We start from the raw sequence: 20,017 nt of genomic DNA on the forward strand, positions 1-20,017 counted from the left end.
CAATTTATATGTGAAAGGTAATCCCATAATATTTTCAGTGTTTGTTGGAACGGCCAGCACATCATTTAACCGCACAGTAAGGCATATCTTTTCCTTAAAGAAATAATCTAAATACTTCTTACTACGACTGTGACAACGGGCCGCCATTTGCTAACTAAATAGCGCCGTGGCTCAATATTTACGCCCCACCCAGCGTGGCTCAAAATGTGTGGGGTCATTTTGTAGAGCTAGTTCGTCATCTATGTTTATTATCAATCGCTGATCGCAACGAATTGATATCCTGGACAATTTGACTAGTCATGTTTAATTTTTATGATTGCCCAGTAGTTTTCAATTCGGAGGATTCATCTCGCGGGGTATGCAATCAACCTGATTATAAGTATACCATGCCAAAACTTTTTTTGAGTAGTGGCAACTGGCTAAATCAGGCCAAAATTTCAAGGGACTGTTATCGAGTACTGAGTTGCTTAAGTAAGGTACGAGATTGAAAAGCTTGATTATATCACTATTGTATACAATACTTTTTCTACGAGACAAAAAAATGATACTTTCAACTAGTAGAATCATACCACCAAACCAAACCAAAACCAAAAGTATACAGCTAAGATACGCAAACTGCCGCGGCCCGCGATACCTTCATACTCGTACGCGCCCCGGCCGCCGGGCCCGGCGCCCCCGGCGGGTTGGTCAACGACACCTCCTCGTAACTCATGAGGCCCTGGTACCTGCTCCTTGCTAAATTCAATTTTAAGACAGTTTTTTTCTCGGTTTTGGCCACCGTAGCCTATGGAACAAGCAACGCTAAGCGGTTTTCGCTAGGGTATGGATGTTGCTATATGAAGGGTGTCACATGCGCGTTTCTGAGTTATGAAGCAATTGTTTAGTTCTACTACAACGTAAAATAAAATGTTTTTGTTGGCCAACCAATCACAAAGCAGATGCGACGCAGCAGCGTGTTTAAGTAGGCTAATTTGCATTGAATCGAGTCTCCTTAAACAAGAAATATTTTATCGAAATGTATGAAGTTCTATTAAAAAAAAAATTATAATTGACTAAACCGTATCGATAAAATTCTTATGCTTCAGTCGGAAGTGTCATAGACTATCCAACGTTGAAAAGAGTAAGGTTGTAGTGTGCATGTGAAGTTGTAATACACAGATTATACTCGACGAGTAGAAAAATGATATTTCGCATATTAATGCCACGAATGTCACTCGCACGGGCCGGGATTCGTAGGTACCATAGGTTTCGAAGTCGCACGTCTTAGGGCTAGACCACAAGCGTTTAACGTATTTATATGATCACTATACCCACCAAATTTGAATGAAATCGGACCGGACCACAGGTGGGTGAGTTAAACATTTATTTTGTGGGACTTGCGGGTAATTCCCAAAGTTCTATCAGGCTGGTGCAGACAATATTTAGCTACAAATGAAAATAACAGTGTTATAAATTCGAAATGAAGTTAACAATTTAACTTCTACATTTTAGGGTAGTACCTTTGTATTTTTTGTTTCTAGTTGTACGATATCGTATGTTTAAATAGTTCCAGTAGGAAAATTCATTTGTATTTTGTCAAAGGTACAACCGGGGTGAGCCGCAGGCCGGCACTGTTTGACATCTTCAAGGCGAAGCCCCGCGGCGACAGCAAGAAGCAGCCTTCCATCATAAAGCAAGTGAAGGCTGCTGTGCAGGTGAGATTATCTCAATAAGTGGCTTTTTATGTCCGATTTAGTTGTACAAATGGGCTTTGATACGTCTACTATTTATTTGATTGTGCTGCCCTTGTGTTACGAAAATTAACTTTATAAAAAGTATGACTTTGTTAAGTTACGTTACCGTTAGGATCAATAAAACACAACTTTCCATAAATGTTGCATTTTGTTGGCCTCTAAAGACAATTCTTAATACGAGTATAATACATTTCCACTAGGACACGTTTTTGTTTGGTGAGCAATAATATACAATACATATAATATAATTTTCTCCAATATGCTTGGAAATGTTCACCTTATTGTAGCAAAAATAGTACGGGAAGTTCTTCTATATTGTCAAACTCAAATAAAATAAAATAAACAAATCATTCTGTTTTGTTCTACCGGTCGAGAAGTCCTCCGAAATCCGAAATAAGTAATAATAATAACTTATTAGTAATAACTGTATTGTTTTTTACTTTAAAAAGAATATGAATCCACTAAGAAAAACGCAAACAGCACAGCCAATTATAATAGCCGCGGGCCGCATCTACACGACCCGATCAGCTATCACTTCAAGCTATAAGATAGAGTGAGATAGTAAGATAAAGATAAGCGATCTTACATGTCTCGTTCTACAAGACCGTCGTGTACGATCGTGCGAAAACTCCTTAATAAAATCAAAGATTATAGTCTGTCAAACAACTTTGTCAGTAGGAATAGGCGCGAAATGCAAATTTTCTATGGGACAATAACATTTTTTTAATTTGCCGTTTTCTTCTACTGACGGAAATGGCTTGGGTCTATATGTATATATTTTTTATTATTATTAGCCTGTTAGTGTGTCCCACTGCTGGGCAAAGGCCTCCCCTCTTTCCCGCCACTTGGCTCTATCAAAAGCACTTCTATACTTTTTTATATTTTTTTAAGGATCTCATCCGTGTTCATACACCTTACATTGCACAATTATATTGAATGAATGAATATTGAACGCAACGGTACTGAATGGCAGAATAGGTTGTGCCTTTAACTTTAAAAAAATTATTAAAGGGAAATTGTTTTTGACGTTTTTGATGTGAAGGTTCGATTTCAGTGATGCTTGTTGCTTAAATAATGATTATTTTACCTTATTTCCTCGCATGTTTGGAGAAAAGCACTATATATGCCTCTGCAATTTTCGTTTCAAGATTCGTTTTATTAGCCGAAATCGAAACTCATCCACGACTTGCCCTTTCCCGGCCTCTGTACTATGTATGTATGTGTCTGTCTGTGTATGTACTATGTACTATTGTCTGTCCAAAACATAATACAATTTTCATTATCTGACAACTCAAGTTTACCCAAACTTAAAATAAACAACATTCACAGATCATAACGAAGACTACCCCGAGCAAAGACGCGAGTAAACCAGAAGAGGCAAAGACGGAGGCAGGCCCGTCGGCGCCCGGCACGCCCGCGGTCAAGGCGCGCGACGGCTCCGCGCACCCGCACCCCGGCAGCGACACTAGGGTAACTAATCTTCTAGTAGGGGGGTAAAAGTTCCATGTTTTAGGATTTTCGTTGTTGTTTGTGTACTAATACTTGCTTACATACCAAATTTCAGCTTTCTAGGACTTCAGGAAGTACCCTAAGAATTTTGATAAACATCATGTGAGTGAGTCAGTGACGAAATCGTTTTTTTAGAAATCTAAATTATAAGAGCTATGCATTTGAATTTTTTTATGTTTAGTAAGTCGACTATTGACATCATGACCCGAAAATTTAGTTTGCCTGGTAGTTATGTATATTCCAAATACAAGTTATGAGGCTTAAAAAAAACGACGAAACAGCTTCGAGAAAAGGTAGGTAGTGTGCCCTTGCGCTTCGCTTGGTTGGTCTTGGCGGCGGCACTGCCGTGCCCTCAGTATTTTATGCACAGCCTCCTCAGTGAGCGTCCATGTCACGGCACCGGATGTCATGGGTTTCGGTCTATAGTACAATTGAAGATTTAGAACCTAAGAACCCAGACAATTTAGAACTTGCACCGACTTTGACAGATCAACGTGTGGAAGTCCCATTATAAATTTCTATGAAAATATGGCGTTTATGATGCCATCTTCATATTATTTCTTAGCAAATGCAATTCTACCAGTGACCCTGTACTGCAGGTATATATTCAATATGTCTAAGTTGTAAATGTTTTATTCTCTGACAGTACTACCACACCGTGACTGCGTCAGCCACGAGGCGGCCGAGCGCGATGACCAAGATGATGGACATCTTCCGCGGCCGAGCGTCCGTGCCCGGCCAGGCGGTGCCGCTAGATGGCGCTGAAAAGAAGAAAGCGGTAAGTCATATTGTGGAACCTCTTACCGCCCAGTGGCCTAAAGGCATAAACTATTGTGAGTTGTAAATCGTGCAAACAAGCCGAAGCTGAAACGGAGACGCTTCGCGCTTACTCCGGTAAAAAAGGCCTGGTACAGACAGTAATTTCGACGCTCCTTTTTACAGACGAATTCAAATTTAATTTGGTACGGCAGATTTAGGAACGCCACGCCTATTATATAAAACGCACAATTGTAAACCTTACGAAAGTTGATATTACACTGTGTAACCGAGGGCGTCAGTTGACGTCTTTGGCGGTCAAGGGGTTAAAATAAGGGGGTTGGCCGGTCGAAGTGTTTAGCAGATGGCGCCAGCATAGCTTGCCCTGTCAATCCCTAGAATTGTGTCAGTTTTATTCTAATGGAATTTAAATGGAATTTGATAGCAAGCTATAATGGCGCCATCTATGCAAACCTTTAACAGTTGCCAAACCCATTCGGCCAAGTCGGATTCGATCACCGATTATTGGGTACCATCATATTTTTTCATAACGTTGTTACAAGCTTTTATTTATTTCCACCTGTCCCGTTGTGTGTGTGTGTGTGTGTGTGTGTGTGTGTGTGTACACCGACACCGAATCATGCAAGCTAAATTAGAGCCACTACCCATTATGCAATGGAGCTTAAACTTCACATAATTATGTAAGTTGGGTGAAAATGCAATATGATGGTCCTTCATGGCCATCAATCTGATCTGATGATGGAGACCAGAGGTGGCAACAGGAACCGTGATAAAACAACGCAACCCCATTGTGTTTGGGTTTGTTAGAATTGTGTCAGCGATAAAAGCCTGTATTAAATATGAACATTTTGACAAACAACTTATTTTTTTGATACCGAATCACGCTTGGTCGATTTTTAATATTTCCGGCGTATAATGCTTTCACTCACTGTCACTTATAGTTTGACGTTGGTAATATCAAAGAGGATATAATAAGATAGAGCGGTACTGTCATAGTAAATTTTGTAACCACTGTAAATTAACTGCCATCTATCGACATACTTTAAAACTAAAAATGAAGATTTATAAAAATACGTTAAAATGTATTTAAATATGGACAAATGATTTTTTTATTTGCATTAATTATTTTTATATGAATTTGACCCATGTTCTTTAACGGATATGCATTAAAATTATAAATAACAAACGAAACCGCTCGCGCCCTCTATACGAGAGTAGGCCAAAGTTAGTGGCGCCATCTGATCGAGAATCGAATTTTCGTGATTTTCGAGGCACGTTTTTTCCTTAGACCAAAGATAGATATAACTCCGTAATAGATGGATACAGTCTAAGGAAAAAACGTGCCTCGAAAATCAAGAAAATTTGATTCTCGTTCAGAGGGCGCTACTAGTTTTGGCCTACAGTCGTATAGATGGAGTTGACGGTTTCGTTTGTTATTTAACAATTTTAACGCATATCAGTGAAAGAGCATGGGTCAAAATCATAAAAATAATTAATGCAAATAAAAAAAATCATTTATCTATATTTAAATACATTCTATCGTATTTTTATAAATCTTCATTTTTAGTTTTAAAGTGTATCGACAGATGGCAGTGAATTTACTGGGGTTACAAAATTTACTATGACAGTAACGCTCTAGTATCAGTTACTCTATGCTTAGATTGTATCCATCTATAGAGGTCGTTGACGGTTTCGTTTGTTATTTATAATTTTAACGCATATCAGTGAACGAACATGGGTCAAAATCATATAAAAATAATTAATGCAAATAAAAAAATCATTTATCCATATTTAAATACATTTTAACGTATATTTATAAATCTTCATTTTTAGTTTTAAAGTATGTCGATAGATGGCAGTGAATTTACAGTGGTTACAAAATTTACTATGACAGTACCGCTCTTATCTTATTATATCCTCTTTGGTAATATTGTACTGCTTCAAAGAGACAATATAACATAAAATTGCATTATATTATAAGAAAGCACTATAAAAGCATTATAAACATCGGGCAGTAAGTCGATGACTTAGGGTTAGGGTTCCTTTTGCATCGTTTGCTTGTAGCACGATTTTTTTTCTTAGACTTAACTTTACCTCATTTTGTACAATTAATTAATCTTTGGCAGTACCAAAGATACATTGATTGAGTAAGATGCGTAAAATCTAACACTGGTAACTATTAGATGGCGCTGTACAGCTCCGAACATTTTGCGGTAACTGATTTTCAAAAGTTGACGTTTGACGCGACCCTATTACTAAGACTCCACTGTCCGTCTGTCTGTCTGTACAGCTCCGAACATTTTGCGGTAACTGATTTTCAAAAGTTGACGTTTGACGCGACCCTATTACTAAGACTCCACTGTCCGTCTGTCTGTCTGTACAGCTCCGAACATTTTGCGGTAACTGATTTTCAAAAGTTGACGTTTGACGCGACCCTATTACTAAGACTCCACTGTCCGACTGTATGTCTGTCTGTCACCAGGCTGTATCTCATGAACCGTGATAACTCAAATAACTTTCCTTTTATTTTTATTACATGCAGTACAGGGTTTATTAATAATAAACATCCCCAGCATGGGGGTTTAGTAGTGTCCAGTGTCAAAAGACTGTCTGGCCTATCCGCTAACATATTTAGAATGCTAGAATGCTGTTCTGTAGGGTAGTCCCACCCTTTTTTTTGAAGGAGTGGGAATGCACTTACGCACGGTGTGTGGGACTCGCTGCTCGTTTTCCCTCTCCTGGCAAGAGGGGGGGAAGAAGGCCCTCGCAGAAGGAGGCCACCGCTTCCCATTTCCTGCTATTATGCTCTGCATACCCTACCCTGAATTCTGCTCCTAATAGACACAACACAGATTTAATATATACGGTAGATGACGCAAATACCACGATTTGTATTGAAACCAAGCGTGCCGACTTTTTCATACAAAATTTACGCAAATTATAATTTTAAAATTACTTATCTGTGATAGGAAATATGTTCTTACCTTTGGGTGCTCGCAATTTTTCGACTGTTGCAGTTAATTATCATGCAACGAAGCATTTTTTAAGTTTTCACGGACGTCCGGCTGCAACAACCGGCGGCGTGGACTGTAAAGAGCGACGGTCAACCTCGACGCTTGGTAGATGCGCGAAGTAGATGCATTTGCGTCTTCTATGGTATAATTATTTCTGTGAGACACAATCTTTTTGCGCATTACGGCGTGGAAGTCTAGTCCTCTCCCGGTGGGGAAGTGGGCGTCAGCAAACTGTCCAGATGCGCTGTAGAATGTAGGGACATCAGGACCCTAACCATGTTATTATAAAGTACTCGTAGCTATAACAACAAATACTAAAAAGTACGGAACCCACGGTGGGCGAGTCCGACTCGCACTTGTCCGGTTTTTTTATTTATAAAATCGCATATTTGTCCTATGGTGACAAAAGCGAGTATAGAGTTGTGAAGTTTTAAAGAGGAACTACCCCAAGTTTGGCAGCTGAAGTAGATAGTGCTTTACGGCGACATATTATGTTTAGTGTTGCTGGATTGTCAAACGTGGACTTTAACAACGAGGCCCCTGTTTCACGACGCTGACAATTGTTACCTGACTGAATTTGACACTGACACTTCACCGTACTGTCCGCGCGCGAATTCCGTGCACGGACAAGGAATGTTACGAATGTTGGGCGTCATGACCGAGTGGTGTCATTTTGACGTACGGGCGCGGCGCACACCCTCCCACTTCCTCGACCTCCGAATGCACGGAATTGGCGCTCGGACAGTTGCTGGTCCAACAAGTAACCTATAACTCCTATAATCATTGACGCTAGGTGCTGTATAGATGTAGTGTATAATCTTTTTCCATTGTATTTTCTCGGAAACGTTCGTATTTGTCATGCTACTTCAGTCAACCTCAGTACTTTTTGTACTGAGACCGACTGAAATAGCATGACACGTTCGTACGTTTCCGTGAAAATACGATTGTACATCGGCCATCCGAGCGCCGATTAGTCGGCTAATCGGCCAAACCCATAGTCGGTACATCACTAGTTTATATGTATTTTAGTTGTTTTGTAAGTGTTTTTAGATTTTACTTTTATATTTATATTATTAATAACCTAACCCAAAATAAATAAATGATATAACTGTTTATGAAGCACGAATAACTCTTCTACAATCAGGAACAACTTGAAGTGTCCACAAAAAAACCGGCCAAGTGCGAGTCGGACTTGCGTTCCAAGGGTTCCGTACATTACACAATTTAAGCAATGTAGTTTTTATGTGAAACGTGAGTGAAATATCATTAAAAAAAAACCCGTAGAGGTCGGATCAAAAACTAAGTAATTAAGTCCGACTCACGCTTGACTGCACATTTCTTATAGGTTTCCTGTGATCTATAGGTAAAGATCTATTTTGTGGATTTTTTTCAAAACTATACCCAGTAGTTTCGGAGATAAGGGGGGGGGGGGGGGGTCGTCATTTTTTGCCTATTTTCTTGAATAACTTCTAAACTGTTTATCCCAAAATTATAAAAAAATATATTTGAGATTCTCACAATGAGCTCTTTCATTTGATATGTAACACGATATAGTTTGAATAACTTTATTTTTCGATTTTCTCATTTACCCCCCAAAAGTGGCCCCCGTGTTTAAAATTCATTTGTTTACGTTAAATGTCCGTCTTTGGGTTATAAACTTACATATGTATACCAAATTTCTACTTGATTGGTCCAGTGGTTTCGGAGAACATAGGCTGTGACAGACGGACAGACAGACAGACGCACGAGTGATCCTATAAGGGTTCCGTTTTTTCCTTTTGAGGATCCCGAACGGAACCCTAAAAATGGACTGTAAATTAGACCTTTAAGCAATCAACAGTACTCCTCGAATTGTATAATTTGTTGTTATACTGTCGGAAATATTATGTGAACTTAATTAGCAATGTTTAGTTTATAAATAATTGACTAACAATTAACAGGAATTATTTTGCATGTTCAACAATTATTTCTGATGATTATTAAAGAAAAAAAAACGTAATGTAAAGTCGTGACATTTTAACTATAATTATCCAGTGTAATCGTTAACGGACAATTAGTACTTCCATCCTACCATCCATGGTTCATTAAGTGTGTTATGGTTAATAATTACTTACTATTAATAGTAAGTACCCAAACAGTCACATATTGAAGACAAGTCTGATAAATAAATATTCCCCTTGTGTATTGACAATGAATTACTACATTGCAGCATATTTTGTTGCAATAATCCATTAACAAGCAGTCATTTCAAACAGACGGACAGATACATCTGTCCACGACACGATGTTTACTTACTACTTATTACTATTAGTTATTCTGTGCTTATTATGTCATTATCGCTAATCTACGGATTCTATAAACTTTATAACCAACTCGTAAATCGGTATTAGTACGCCTCCGTTCTCTAACAAAATTTAAACTGTCTTCGGTTACCGCGATAGTTACTCATGAAATAAAACTATGAAAACGGATTATATCGCGTATATTGAATTTATAATACATCCCGACGTTTCGAACTCTTTACAGCGTTTGTGGTCAACGGGTGACTGAGGAAAAATCTTTACCACCAGCTTGGGATCCTGTAGTCCATCTGATAAAGGAGCAAGCGAGACATAGACTGTGAGACCTTAGTGTTGGATGATGCTGGACATTCTGATGTTTTGAAAAGATGTGTCCCGCCGAGTTTGTTGCCGGTCCCATATTGGGATACCCTCCTACAATTTAGGAAGGAATTAAATCTTCTCGGGTCCGTGGTGTAGGGTTGGAGCCGGCATAGTTTTTATCGCGTATATATATATATATATCTTTACTTGAAAAATAATTATAGTGTATAACTAGCCTTATGAACCGATTTTTCATGTACAACCAGCCTTAAAGTTTGTAGTCTATGATTGTTCATTATTTTAGTATGTGGGTATTTTTGCACTTTGTGATTTTTCCTCAGTCACCCGTTGACCACGAACGCTGTAAAGAGTTCGAAACGTCGGGATGTATTATAAATTCAATATACGCGATATAATCCGTTTTCATAGTTTTATTTCAAAATTTAAACTACAAAAGCTACATGTCTGCCACTTTTCGTGCTATTTTCCAGTTGGGACTGTATAGACACCTGACACGTTAGAATTCACGACACCTAACTCGCTAAACAGTTGCCCTGCTAAGTAAATAAATATACGAACACGTTTTATCCGCCAGTAGGTTGAAAAGAAGCAATTTTTACGTGATTGTTATTATTAGGTACGTTCAATGATAATTTTGATTCTTAAAATTGTAATTTACTTCGTAGTATGTATAATCAAATAATATTCATTAGGTATGTGTAAGTTGTCTTCAAAGTCTGCAAACCATTTTTCTGACGGTCCGATGATCTGGTTAAGGTCGCAGGGAATCGATGGAGCTCGCAGAGAGCGGCGCAATACCGATCGTTGTGGAAATCCCTGGGGGAGGCCTATGTCCAGCAGCAGACGTCTTCCGGCTGATATAATGATGATGGTTATGACTTACTTACCTGAGACCGAAGTGCTATAGGAATTCTGTTATAAAACGAACTCAATAAGAACGCTATCTTGAGGTTCCAATCTACAGGCGGGTATAAAAATCTTGTATCAATAGTTTGTATATACCATTAAACCGTTACAGGGGAGACGGGCTTGCATTCTGCACTGATAATATGCTAAATGAGACCTTCCTGCATTTATTTCTCACGTTAATCAAATCACTTACGCGATCTCATCCAGGTGGACCGAGAACTGCGCAGGTCCCGAGGCCGCGTCGAGTAATATGGGGCATTGTCTATGAAAAGGGACCTTATTGTCGATGGCGCTTACGCCGCACAGCGTCGCGCGGCATTGTATTTATATCGGAACATCGTTAATAATGGCGTAAGCGCCATCGACAATAAGGTCCCTTTTCATAGCAAAATACCACATATTAGGAATAACATCAGTAGAGAATAAACACGACGGCGGCGGCGCAGACGTGTTTAGTAATAGTTACCCCGTTAACCCTTCAGTACCTACAGCAACCACCAGTTTGGCACTGACATAAACGCTAGCGTGAACGTAACTTAAGGCCTGCTCCGTAACGGTTTTGACAAATTCAAAACCCAATTAATGGTAACCGAAACCAGAAACCCGCTGAATCAAAATTCGTTTTTCTATTATTTATTGAAAATTTGTTTCAAGATTATTATTGATTAGTAAATTCATCATTCTCCATGTCTCCCCGCTCCTGACGTAAGTTTTGTTGTATGCCCTCCAACGATTCGACAGTGTCTTTTGACACATTCTTGGTTTGAGTTCTATGAAGAACTATTTTTTTTATTAAATATTTTTGTTGCATATCGTTCTTGTCGTTTTAACGTAAGAATTCTTTGGATAGTCAACCCCCATATCGTTCAATAGGTCAATACTGCGGGACTTTGTTGAATCAAGTCTTTGGGCCCGATTTAGAGGGCATTGGCTTAAGCAAGCTGATGGCCTCATAACCATCGTGGATCATCAACTATTTTCAAATTAATATTGGAACATCTTATTATTAAACAAAATCTGCGAATCGTTTCTTTTAGTGATTGTTGATGTAGATTTATCTATCGAAAAGTACCCCATGCCAGGTAACTGATGATACCACATCGACTAAATCCCTGGTACACCAGATATTTGGAGACTCGTCTACATTATCATTGTTTCATGAGAATTGCAAAGAAATTGCCTTTCAGTAATGGTATAATGTTGTTTAGCAGGTTGTGTCGGAAATTAGTTATATGCAAGTTTCGTCAACACATAATATCAAGTTTTTGACAGTAATTTGGCGCCGAATTATTTTCGGTATTCACTTCAATTATAATTTTTTGATTATCTAACAAATCGTTTAAAAAAATGTCTGTAGTAATAGTAAGTATAATAATTTCGCGATTCTGGCTATAAAGTAGGCTAGAAAATATTTAAGAAAAAGCACTTGGAATTTGTCAAATCCGTTACGGAGTATGGAAACAACTTTGTTTTCTTTAATATCTCATGTTTCTATTATTATTACTCACTTTATTTATCTTTTATCTCAGGTACGGTTTTTTACAATATGGATATAAATTATGAAAATGCTCCAGAGACGCCTCTATCTCGCTATTGTACTATGACCACTGACTTTCTTGCATTATGAATTCGCGCACAGCATCTATATTTTGTGGAATACTCGTAACAGCCGATTTGTAGCGTTTTTTTTAAATCGTAATTGTGGTCGTAGTATGCTAAGCTCACTAAACCATTGATAATTGATACACATTGATGTTCGACCAACGCCGAAAATCGTAAAAAACCGGCCAAGTGCGAGTCGGACTCGCGCACCGAGGGTTCCGTACATTACACAATTTAAACAATGTAAATATTTTTTATGTGAAACGTGAGTGAAAGGTAAATTGCAGTTTACGATTTATGACGTATTAAATAAAACTGCTTACTAGATCTCGTTCAAACCAATTTTCGGTGGAAATTTGCATGGTAATGTACATCATATTTTTTTTTAGTTTTATCATTATCTTATTTTAGTTCAGTTTAGAAAAAAATGATATTAGAAACCTCAATATCATTTTTGAAGACCTATCCATAGATACCCCACACGTAAGGGTTTGATGAAAAAAAAAAGTTTGAGTTTCAGTTTTAAGTAAGTATGGGGAACCCCCAAAAAAGTTTATTTTTATTTTTGTGTGAAAATCTTAATGCGGTTCACAGAATACATCTACTTAAGTCGCGGGCAAAATAAATAATAATAAATACTTCCAACGAAAACTACACCGAACATAATCGGTCCAGTAGTTTTTGAGTTATTGCAAAAAATCTTCTTTTCTTAGTAAAAAGACGTACAAAGCGCTGCAAAGGTACTCCCATAAATAGCCCCCGTTTGGCCTATTTTGACAGAATAGCACGTAGGCAATTCTGAAAGATCTAAGAAAAAGGCCACTCAGATCATATAAAGGGTTCACGGAAAGAACATGTCTAGTCACTTTACTAACATTTTGAGTAATCGCAGTTTTAAAATTAGGAACAATGTCGAAATGTATGGTAATTCCGTGACCAGGTCTTTTTTAACAAAAAAAAAGTTTTGTTACATATATTATACAGTGGTAGCAAAAGATATAACTAATAGTTCATTAAGACACATACATTAACATTTTATTAACATTTTGAGATGAAAATCTTATTTCCCGTAAAAAGTGACTAGACATGTTCTTTCCGTGTACCCTTTAATTATAACAGAAAGAGGCATATTTTTTATGAACATTTTGAGGTATATGCCATTTGGTCGTTACTTGTGTTTCTGGCAATTTGGAAATTGTACGTCGAGCGTTATTCCAGTTACGACCCAAGAATTTTTTCGTGTCACTATTTTATTGTGTGCTCAGCCAACAACAGTTACAAATAGGCTTCAGTTATATTTTCATATTGAAGCCTAGTTCTCGTACGTCTGTTTATTCTTAAAATTACAAATTTAAACGCTTTTGTAGTTATTTAACGGATGATCATAGAGAAGCATGTAATTAAAGAGCGACGTCAAAAGTTTACATCGCAGTTGTAGTGCGGTTTATAAAAGAAAATACTGACAAAATAGTACATTTCGATGCTAGTGCAGAAAGTATGTCATTACTTCACGAGTACCGAGATATCTACGGCTCGTGGCAAGACTCGGGACGAGTGAAGAATGACATATCCGCACGTGTATCGAACGACGTTTTTTAATACAGTTGCGAAAAAATAAGAAAAGCAACAAGTAAGGAATGGTATTCGAAACTTTTATATTATTAATTCTGTGACACTGACATCATTGACATTGACATTATGAAGAGGTGTTTTTCTAGCTTTTATTCGACTAGGATAGATTTTGTTATTATTATTGAACCCACTTCAATGAAAGTTTTTTTGTTCAATTGCATGTTCTATAATAAGACAGAAACAATTGTAAATATTAAAACATTGTACTATTATTACCTAAATATCGTTATTTGCGATTATTTGTGTATCGTATATTTATAAAAACAATATCGAATGTTGCCTTTGGAAACTTAAAACATTCTTGCAGTAAGAAAATACGCCTCTTCTTTGACAGGCGTTTCGTTCCATTCAGACAACTTATTAAGAACGGTTTTTCAACTTAAAAAAATAAACGTGTTATAATACTTATAATGATGAAGAGGTAAGTAATAAAATATGAAATATGCATTTTTTTCGTATTCTTACATTAACAGTAGGTTTTTATGTTGATTACGACGTTTAAAGGAAACTAATATTAACACTCATCAATAAGTAGTCATGAATTGGAACAAGTAAAAATTTAAAAAAATTGGAAAAGTAAAAAGCACTAGTTCGCGAAAACCAACTTTCCGCACGCTAAACAGCCACGAAAAGTAGCACTTTTTGAGCAACTGTATTAAAAAATGTATATCAGCAGTTTCTGACATCCCTCAGTATTCACATGTGGGCCAGTCATTTTCAGCCTAAAAAGGGGGTCAACCTCGGAATGAGAGATAATAAGCTCTAAACTCGTATACACGTTCGTTATGACGTATTAAAGGTTCTCTTAAAAATCTACGCGTAGATCGTGTGCGCGTCAGAAGTTATTCAAGGTCAAATGTCATACAAATCGGTTTTTCGCGGATATCAAAATTTCTATAGCTCCGATGTTATTTACATGTAGGAAAGAGTTGTAGAGCATAACATTTTCGACGATTAGGTACCAAAAATCTTTCCATGTGATTAGTCGTTTTCAAAATATACGGCACAGAAAGCGTAGTGATCAGACATACGTACTATGAAGCAAGGTCAATCGTGAATTTTGGCGAATAATACCTAAATACCTTCTACAAAGTTATTTAATAATCTTTTATTGATCATATACGGCTTTTAAAAGTTGTCTGTCCTGTAGACAATAGGTAACCGCTTGTGTCCAGGTAAGTATACGTAGGGCGTACTTACAGGTTATTATTGAAATCGATCGTACACTGATTTCCTATGGCCATCTAAGGTTCCCATCAACAGATCAGCTCGATGTTATTACATTGTCATCGGTCTTTAATAATGTATGCCAAATTTTAGCTCAATCTGAAACCATTAAGTAGCCGAAAAATGGTGGGCAAATTTTGTAGCCAAGTTTCATAGTTAGATACGAACATCGGTAGTTAAATAAAAGCTAAAACATTTTTTTGTATTATTATTACATAAAATGTACCTCTTTCCTGTAGAAATACCTAAAGTTATAGGCTATAAACCTTAATTTCCTGATTAAACATGTGTAAAGGGGTACCCTTCTTATATTAAACTATGTCATAAAATCATTACATATATGCACACAAGCTGTTAACTAATATCCACAGGAGGGGCAACTTTTGGTTTAGAATCTATGTATGACCCACAAGTGTCATTTTAACTATTTAAAAACTTTATAGAATGTAGTATTCACAGAGATTACCAGCTAACCTTGCGTCATAGTGCGTTTGGCTGGCCGCTGCGCCTTCTATGCCGTATATTTTGAAAACGACTAATCACATGGAAACATTTTAGTACCTAATTGTCGCAAATTTTATGCTCTACAACTCTTTCCTACATGTAAATAACATCGGAGCTATAGACATTTTATTATCGGCGAAAAACCGATTTGTATGCCATTAGACCTTGAACAACTTCTGACGCGCACACGATCTTTGCGTAGATTTTTAAGAGAACCTTTAATACGTCATAACTAATGTGTATACTAGTTTCCAGCTTATTATCTCTCATACCGAGGTGAAACCCTTAATTTAACTGGGCCAATGACACTGTTAAAATGAATGCTATGTGAAAATTTTAACTGTCTAGCTATCACGGGTCATGAAATACAGCCTGATTATAGACAGACGGACAGACAGACAGACGGACGGAGTCTTAGTAATAGGGTCCCGTTTTTACCCTTTGGGTACGGAACCCTGAAAACTGGCTTATTAAGATGAATTATATTCTCTAAAGGATTTCTTTGAATTATATTCTTCATGATACTGTATACTCTGTATAGATAGATATGCTATGTATGTGTATAATTAGTTATGTGTTTCCTCACGTCCTCACGTGCACTCAATGTGCGCGGGGGTTCGCCTCGCAGATTGACTACGTCAGCCATATTCGGGCGCACGAGCGCCGAGCTAACAGTAACAGTTAGTTCTTAGTTACTAGGAGTCGAAATGATCGCCATGGTCGAAATCGGCCGGAAGGATCAATCAATCAATCAATGTGTTTCTTAGTTTTACGTTAGTTTTAAGTGTCCATTGTATACCCGAATTGGGTTACCGTTGAAACTCGCATGTATTACATAACACCTCTGTAACACGTTTGTACAATAAATAATTATCTTATCTTATTTCATGAGTAACTATCGCGGTAACCGAAGACAATACTAGAACATTACGGGTTATTTTGAATATAACTCCTGAGAAAACACAGCATATCTAGCGTACCGGCAGCCAACTAGCATCGGATTTTTCGTACCATACACCCTGCAGCAGAGAAGACTCGTTCTGCCTTTACGCTTGTTGGTAAACTTGGTACCAATGACGATAAACAATGATACGCTAAATGCAGATGCTGACCTTTTTCTATTAATCCAATCTTGCAAATCTTACGAGATAACGCACGATTTAGGGTGCAAGTATAATCTTGCAAAAAATGTGCGAGATCGGTATTTTGAGATCTCGGGATACCGAGGTTGCACACCCTAGTTCCGATATTGATAAGATAAAATTACGCCTATGTGATTCAACTTAAATGGGTACTTATGTCATTCAGTTGATAAACAAATGAATTCTTACCTATACCTGCCTGACGTTAACAATCGTGTAGGGTAGGTACCTGCATTTGAAGTGCCAACCTTGAAAGCGTAAATAACTTGGTAGCTAATATTATAAGCCTTTAATTTAAGTAATAATAGTTTGTCACTCATAGGAACCAAAAAAACTGAGTCATAGGCATAGATATAAATCTTAAAAACAGTTTTTGTTTAGGTGCGTTATCTACTTGTTTGTGTGAGTTATTATATGTTATATTGAATGTGCCGAGGAAACGGTAGGAAGTTGGTCTTTCTAGAGGTTCATATAGGTAAAGCCGGGGCGCCGTCATCCCATCTCCAGCGTATACTTCCCAGTTCCGTATCGGAACCAAAGTTTGGAATTGTACGTACACGCATGGTATTATATCGTTGCATAACGATAGTCGTCTCGTGACACCGGCGTTATCGCTCAGTACTTACAGAGATGCCTGCGCGTTATAACCTCGCGGCTAGTGCGACGATCTGTCGTCGGCATGTAAACATGTGCTAGTGGCAGGTGTTACTGAAAGTGTGCCGCGATGGCTAACTACTTCAGATGGAAGAAAGGAAAGAGAGATGAATTCTATTCGGAGAAACCCCGCAGTAGGTCGCTGGATCCTCGATCTTTGGAGCTGAGCGGCATCAGAATAGTGGCTCAAAGCTATGAGCAAAAGGTACACTTAAATATACAAATCCTCTGCAATGAGTCACTTCTCCATGCAATGTATGACAGCTATGCCCTAAAAACTTAACATTGTAGTGTGGTCTAAATCAAAATAAGATCATAACACAGTTGTTCGCATGGATAATGCATCGTTATCTCCTGTGAGGCAATGATTCCAATAGTGGAGTGGGTTAGCCCCTTGTGTGATCATGCAATGACCGAGACTTGATAAAACATGTACCAATGACATTTTATTTTTTGTGTTGTTAGTTAACAAGTTTATGTACAGCACTTGTTAGTTCATTGTATACGATGACGATATGGTTCCTTGTGAACTACCTACGCGTACACGTTTAGTTAAAAGTTGCGACGCGGCGCAGTACCGAGGCCATGGCAATAATAACTGGAAGAGTTAATGTAAAAATGATCATGCGTTTACCGTGTACCTACTTAGCTATCTAACCGGACATGTTATACCTTCCTATTACAAAAGAAGGATCGGTGCATTTCAATTTAGCTAAACACCATAGTTTATGTTATGACCGCTCCTACTATTTAAACAATCAAACAATGATCTGCATGATTTTTAGTTTTAGAATTTTGATAGCATTCTCTTCATTTTATTCTTATAAAATATAAAATCCAAGTCAATTTCAGAAGACCTGTGAAAACAATGTTTTTATTTCTGCCTGCTGGTATTTCAAGTAAGTATGTACTATTTAGAAATGCCATTGATAACGGGAAAAATATCACGTAAACTAACAGGACTTTCAAGGCCCTAAGATTTTATTTTTTCTTGAAAACATTTTAAATTTTCGCCAATAAACTAGACAGCCGAGTTCTCAAAAAAAGGTGACACAATGGCCGAGGGTGACATAACCATACCAGCCTTTGCCTTGTCTTTTTAAACAGTATGTTAGAATGTCATGAAAACTGTTCATTCAATGATAGGCTCTAAATGCATTTCTTGACAACTGACTATTTTCAATGAGAAGTTTAAGGTAACTTGATTTTTTTATTACATTTATTTTATATTTTGTTCTGTGTACACGAACAAAGTTACACTTTTACTTTTATTTGCTAATTCGTTGTGTAATCTAGTTTTCCATGGAGATTTAGTGATCATGATCATCTACCATCGATCCGATAGCGAGAAAATCCGCCTCGCCTCGATTGAATCGGCGAACAGATGGGAACTCATCTTCGCATCGCGTCGCTAACTTGTTCACCTCTGAAATTTTAATAAGTAATTTCAAGGTATCTTTGCATGTCCTAAGTCATCGAATATAATACGTAAACAATATGTACTTATGTCGCATTTCGCTCAAATACTTACTTAGATGTAGTCAGTCAGTTGTTGTAGACACAGTAGTATACCTACTGACGAGTAGGTTTACTACTGTATTAATTATATGCCCTCCCTACAAACCTACGGTGTAGGTATTTTTACTTTTTCTTTACATAATTTTTGACAAACATCACATAATTTTTTATGTCTGCGATAATAAGTGCCAATGGTCTAATTTCGATTTTAATAAGCCCTATAAAAATCCCCTCTATATATATATATTTATATATACATATAAAGAGTAAAGTTATCATTGTAGTAGTTGACCGGGTATCCGCCATCGTAATACCGCTGTATGTCTCGTCTTAACATGTTGTTGCATTATACTCGTATCGTAACGTAAGTCAGTCAGGGTGTCATGTTAGCCTTTATCAGGGCAAAAAATACGGCGCACTACCTACATACCTTGTGTGATCTACTTGGTGAATATACTAAATATAACCCATTTTGAATCCTAACTGGCTGAACGTGTTCTATCACAGTGATGACAGCAAAGTACAAAAATGCGGACTAGTATTCAGACTCATTAAGAAGAATACCTATTGTTATTCTTTTGTTTCGTTTCAATTTTCATCAACTGATCAATCGTGGACCGCCAGAATATAAAATGTAGTATGGATTTAATTTGAACAGTCGTGTATAGCCACGTTTTCGTTATTATATTGAGATAATTACGAAATCTACCCCCGATTTCTACCAACTACCTACATGTAATTTATATGAAACGAATCGTTATAGTGACTAGATTATTAAAGGTGATAATAGAATCACTAAATATAACGGTAATTTTGTGAAATCCTGCGATAAAAACTAGAACCTGACAAGAAAAACATTTGTTAATAAAGCGCATACTATTCTGTAAAATTAGTGCGGATTTTTTAAAGGAAATAGACGAAATCTGCCATGTAAATGAAACTGAAATCGTATTCTTATACATATTATTATAAAAAAAATATTGAGGAATTTATTGAACAGCGATAAATAAACAATATTTAAACAACTTGCCCTTATATTACATGTACAAAATATTGTGACTCACGACTTTATAAAACACATTAAAAAAGTCGAAAACTATTTATTTCTCAACACAGACCTGCCTGCCAATTAATCACTGCTCGCACAGGCAATGGGACGAGTCGCTCTGTCA

The 20,017-nt window shown here is 37.3% G+C and overlaps 1 protein-coding gene across 1 annotated transcript in view; it reads left to right on the top strand.

Moving 5' to 3' along the window:
- Positions 1-20,017, top strand: part of LOC134754183 (uncharacterized) — a 151,201-nt gene that overhangs the window by 15,943 nt on the left and 115,241 nt on the right. Inside the window, exons 4-6 of the mRNA XM_063690315.1 lie at positions 1,582-1,694; positions 3,063-3,203; positions 3,889-4,020. Of these exons, the coding sequence (XP_063546385.1) occupies positions 1,582-1,694; positions 3,063-3,203; positions 3,889-4,020 (386 nt within the window). The remainder of the gene's footprint in view (positions 1-1,581; positions 1,695-3,062; positions 3,204-3,888; positions 4,021-20,017) is intronic.

This window comes from Cydia strobilella, chromosome Z (genome assembly GCF_947568885.1).
Source record: "Cydia strobilella chromosome Z, ilCydStro3.1, whole genome shotgun sequence".
Taxonomy (NCBI): Eukaryota; Metazoa; Arthropoda; class Insecta; order Lepidoptera; family Tortricidae; genus Cydia; species Cydia strobilella.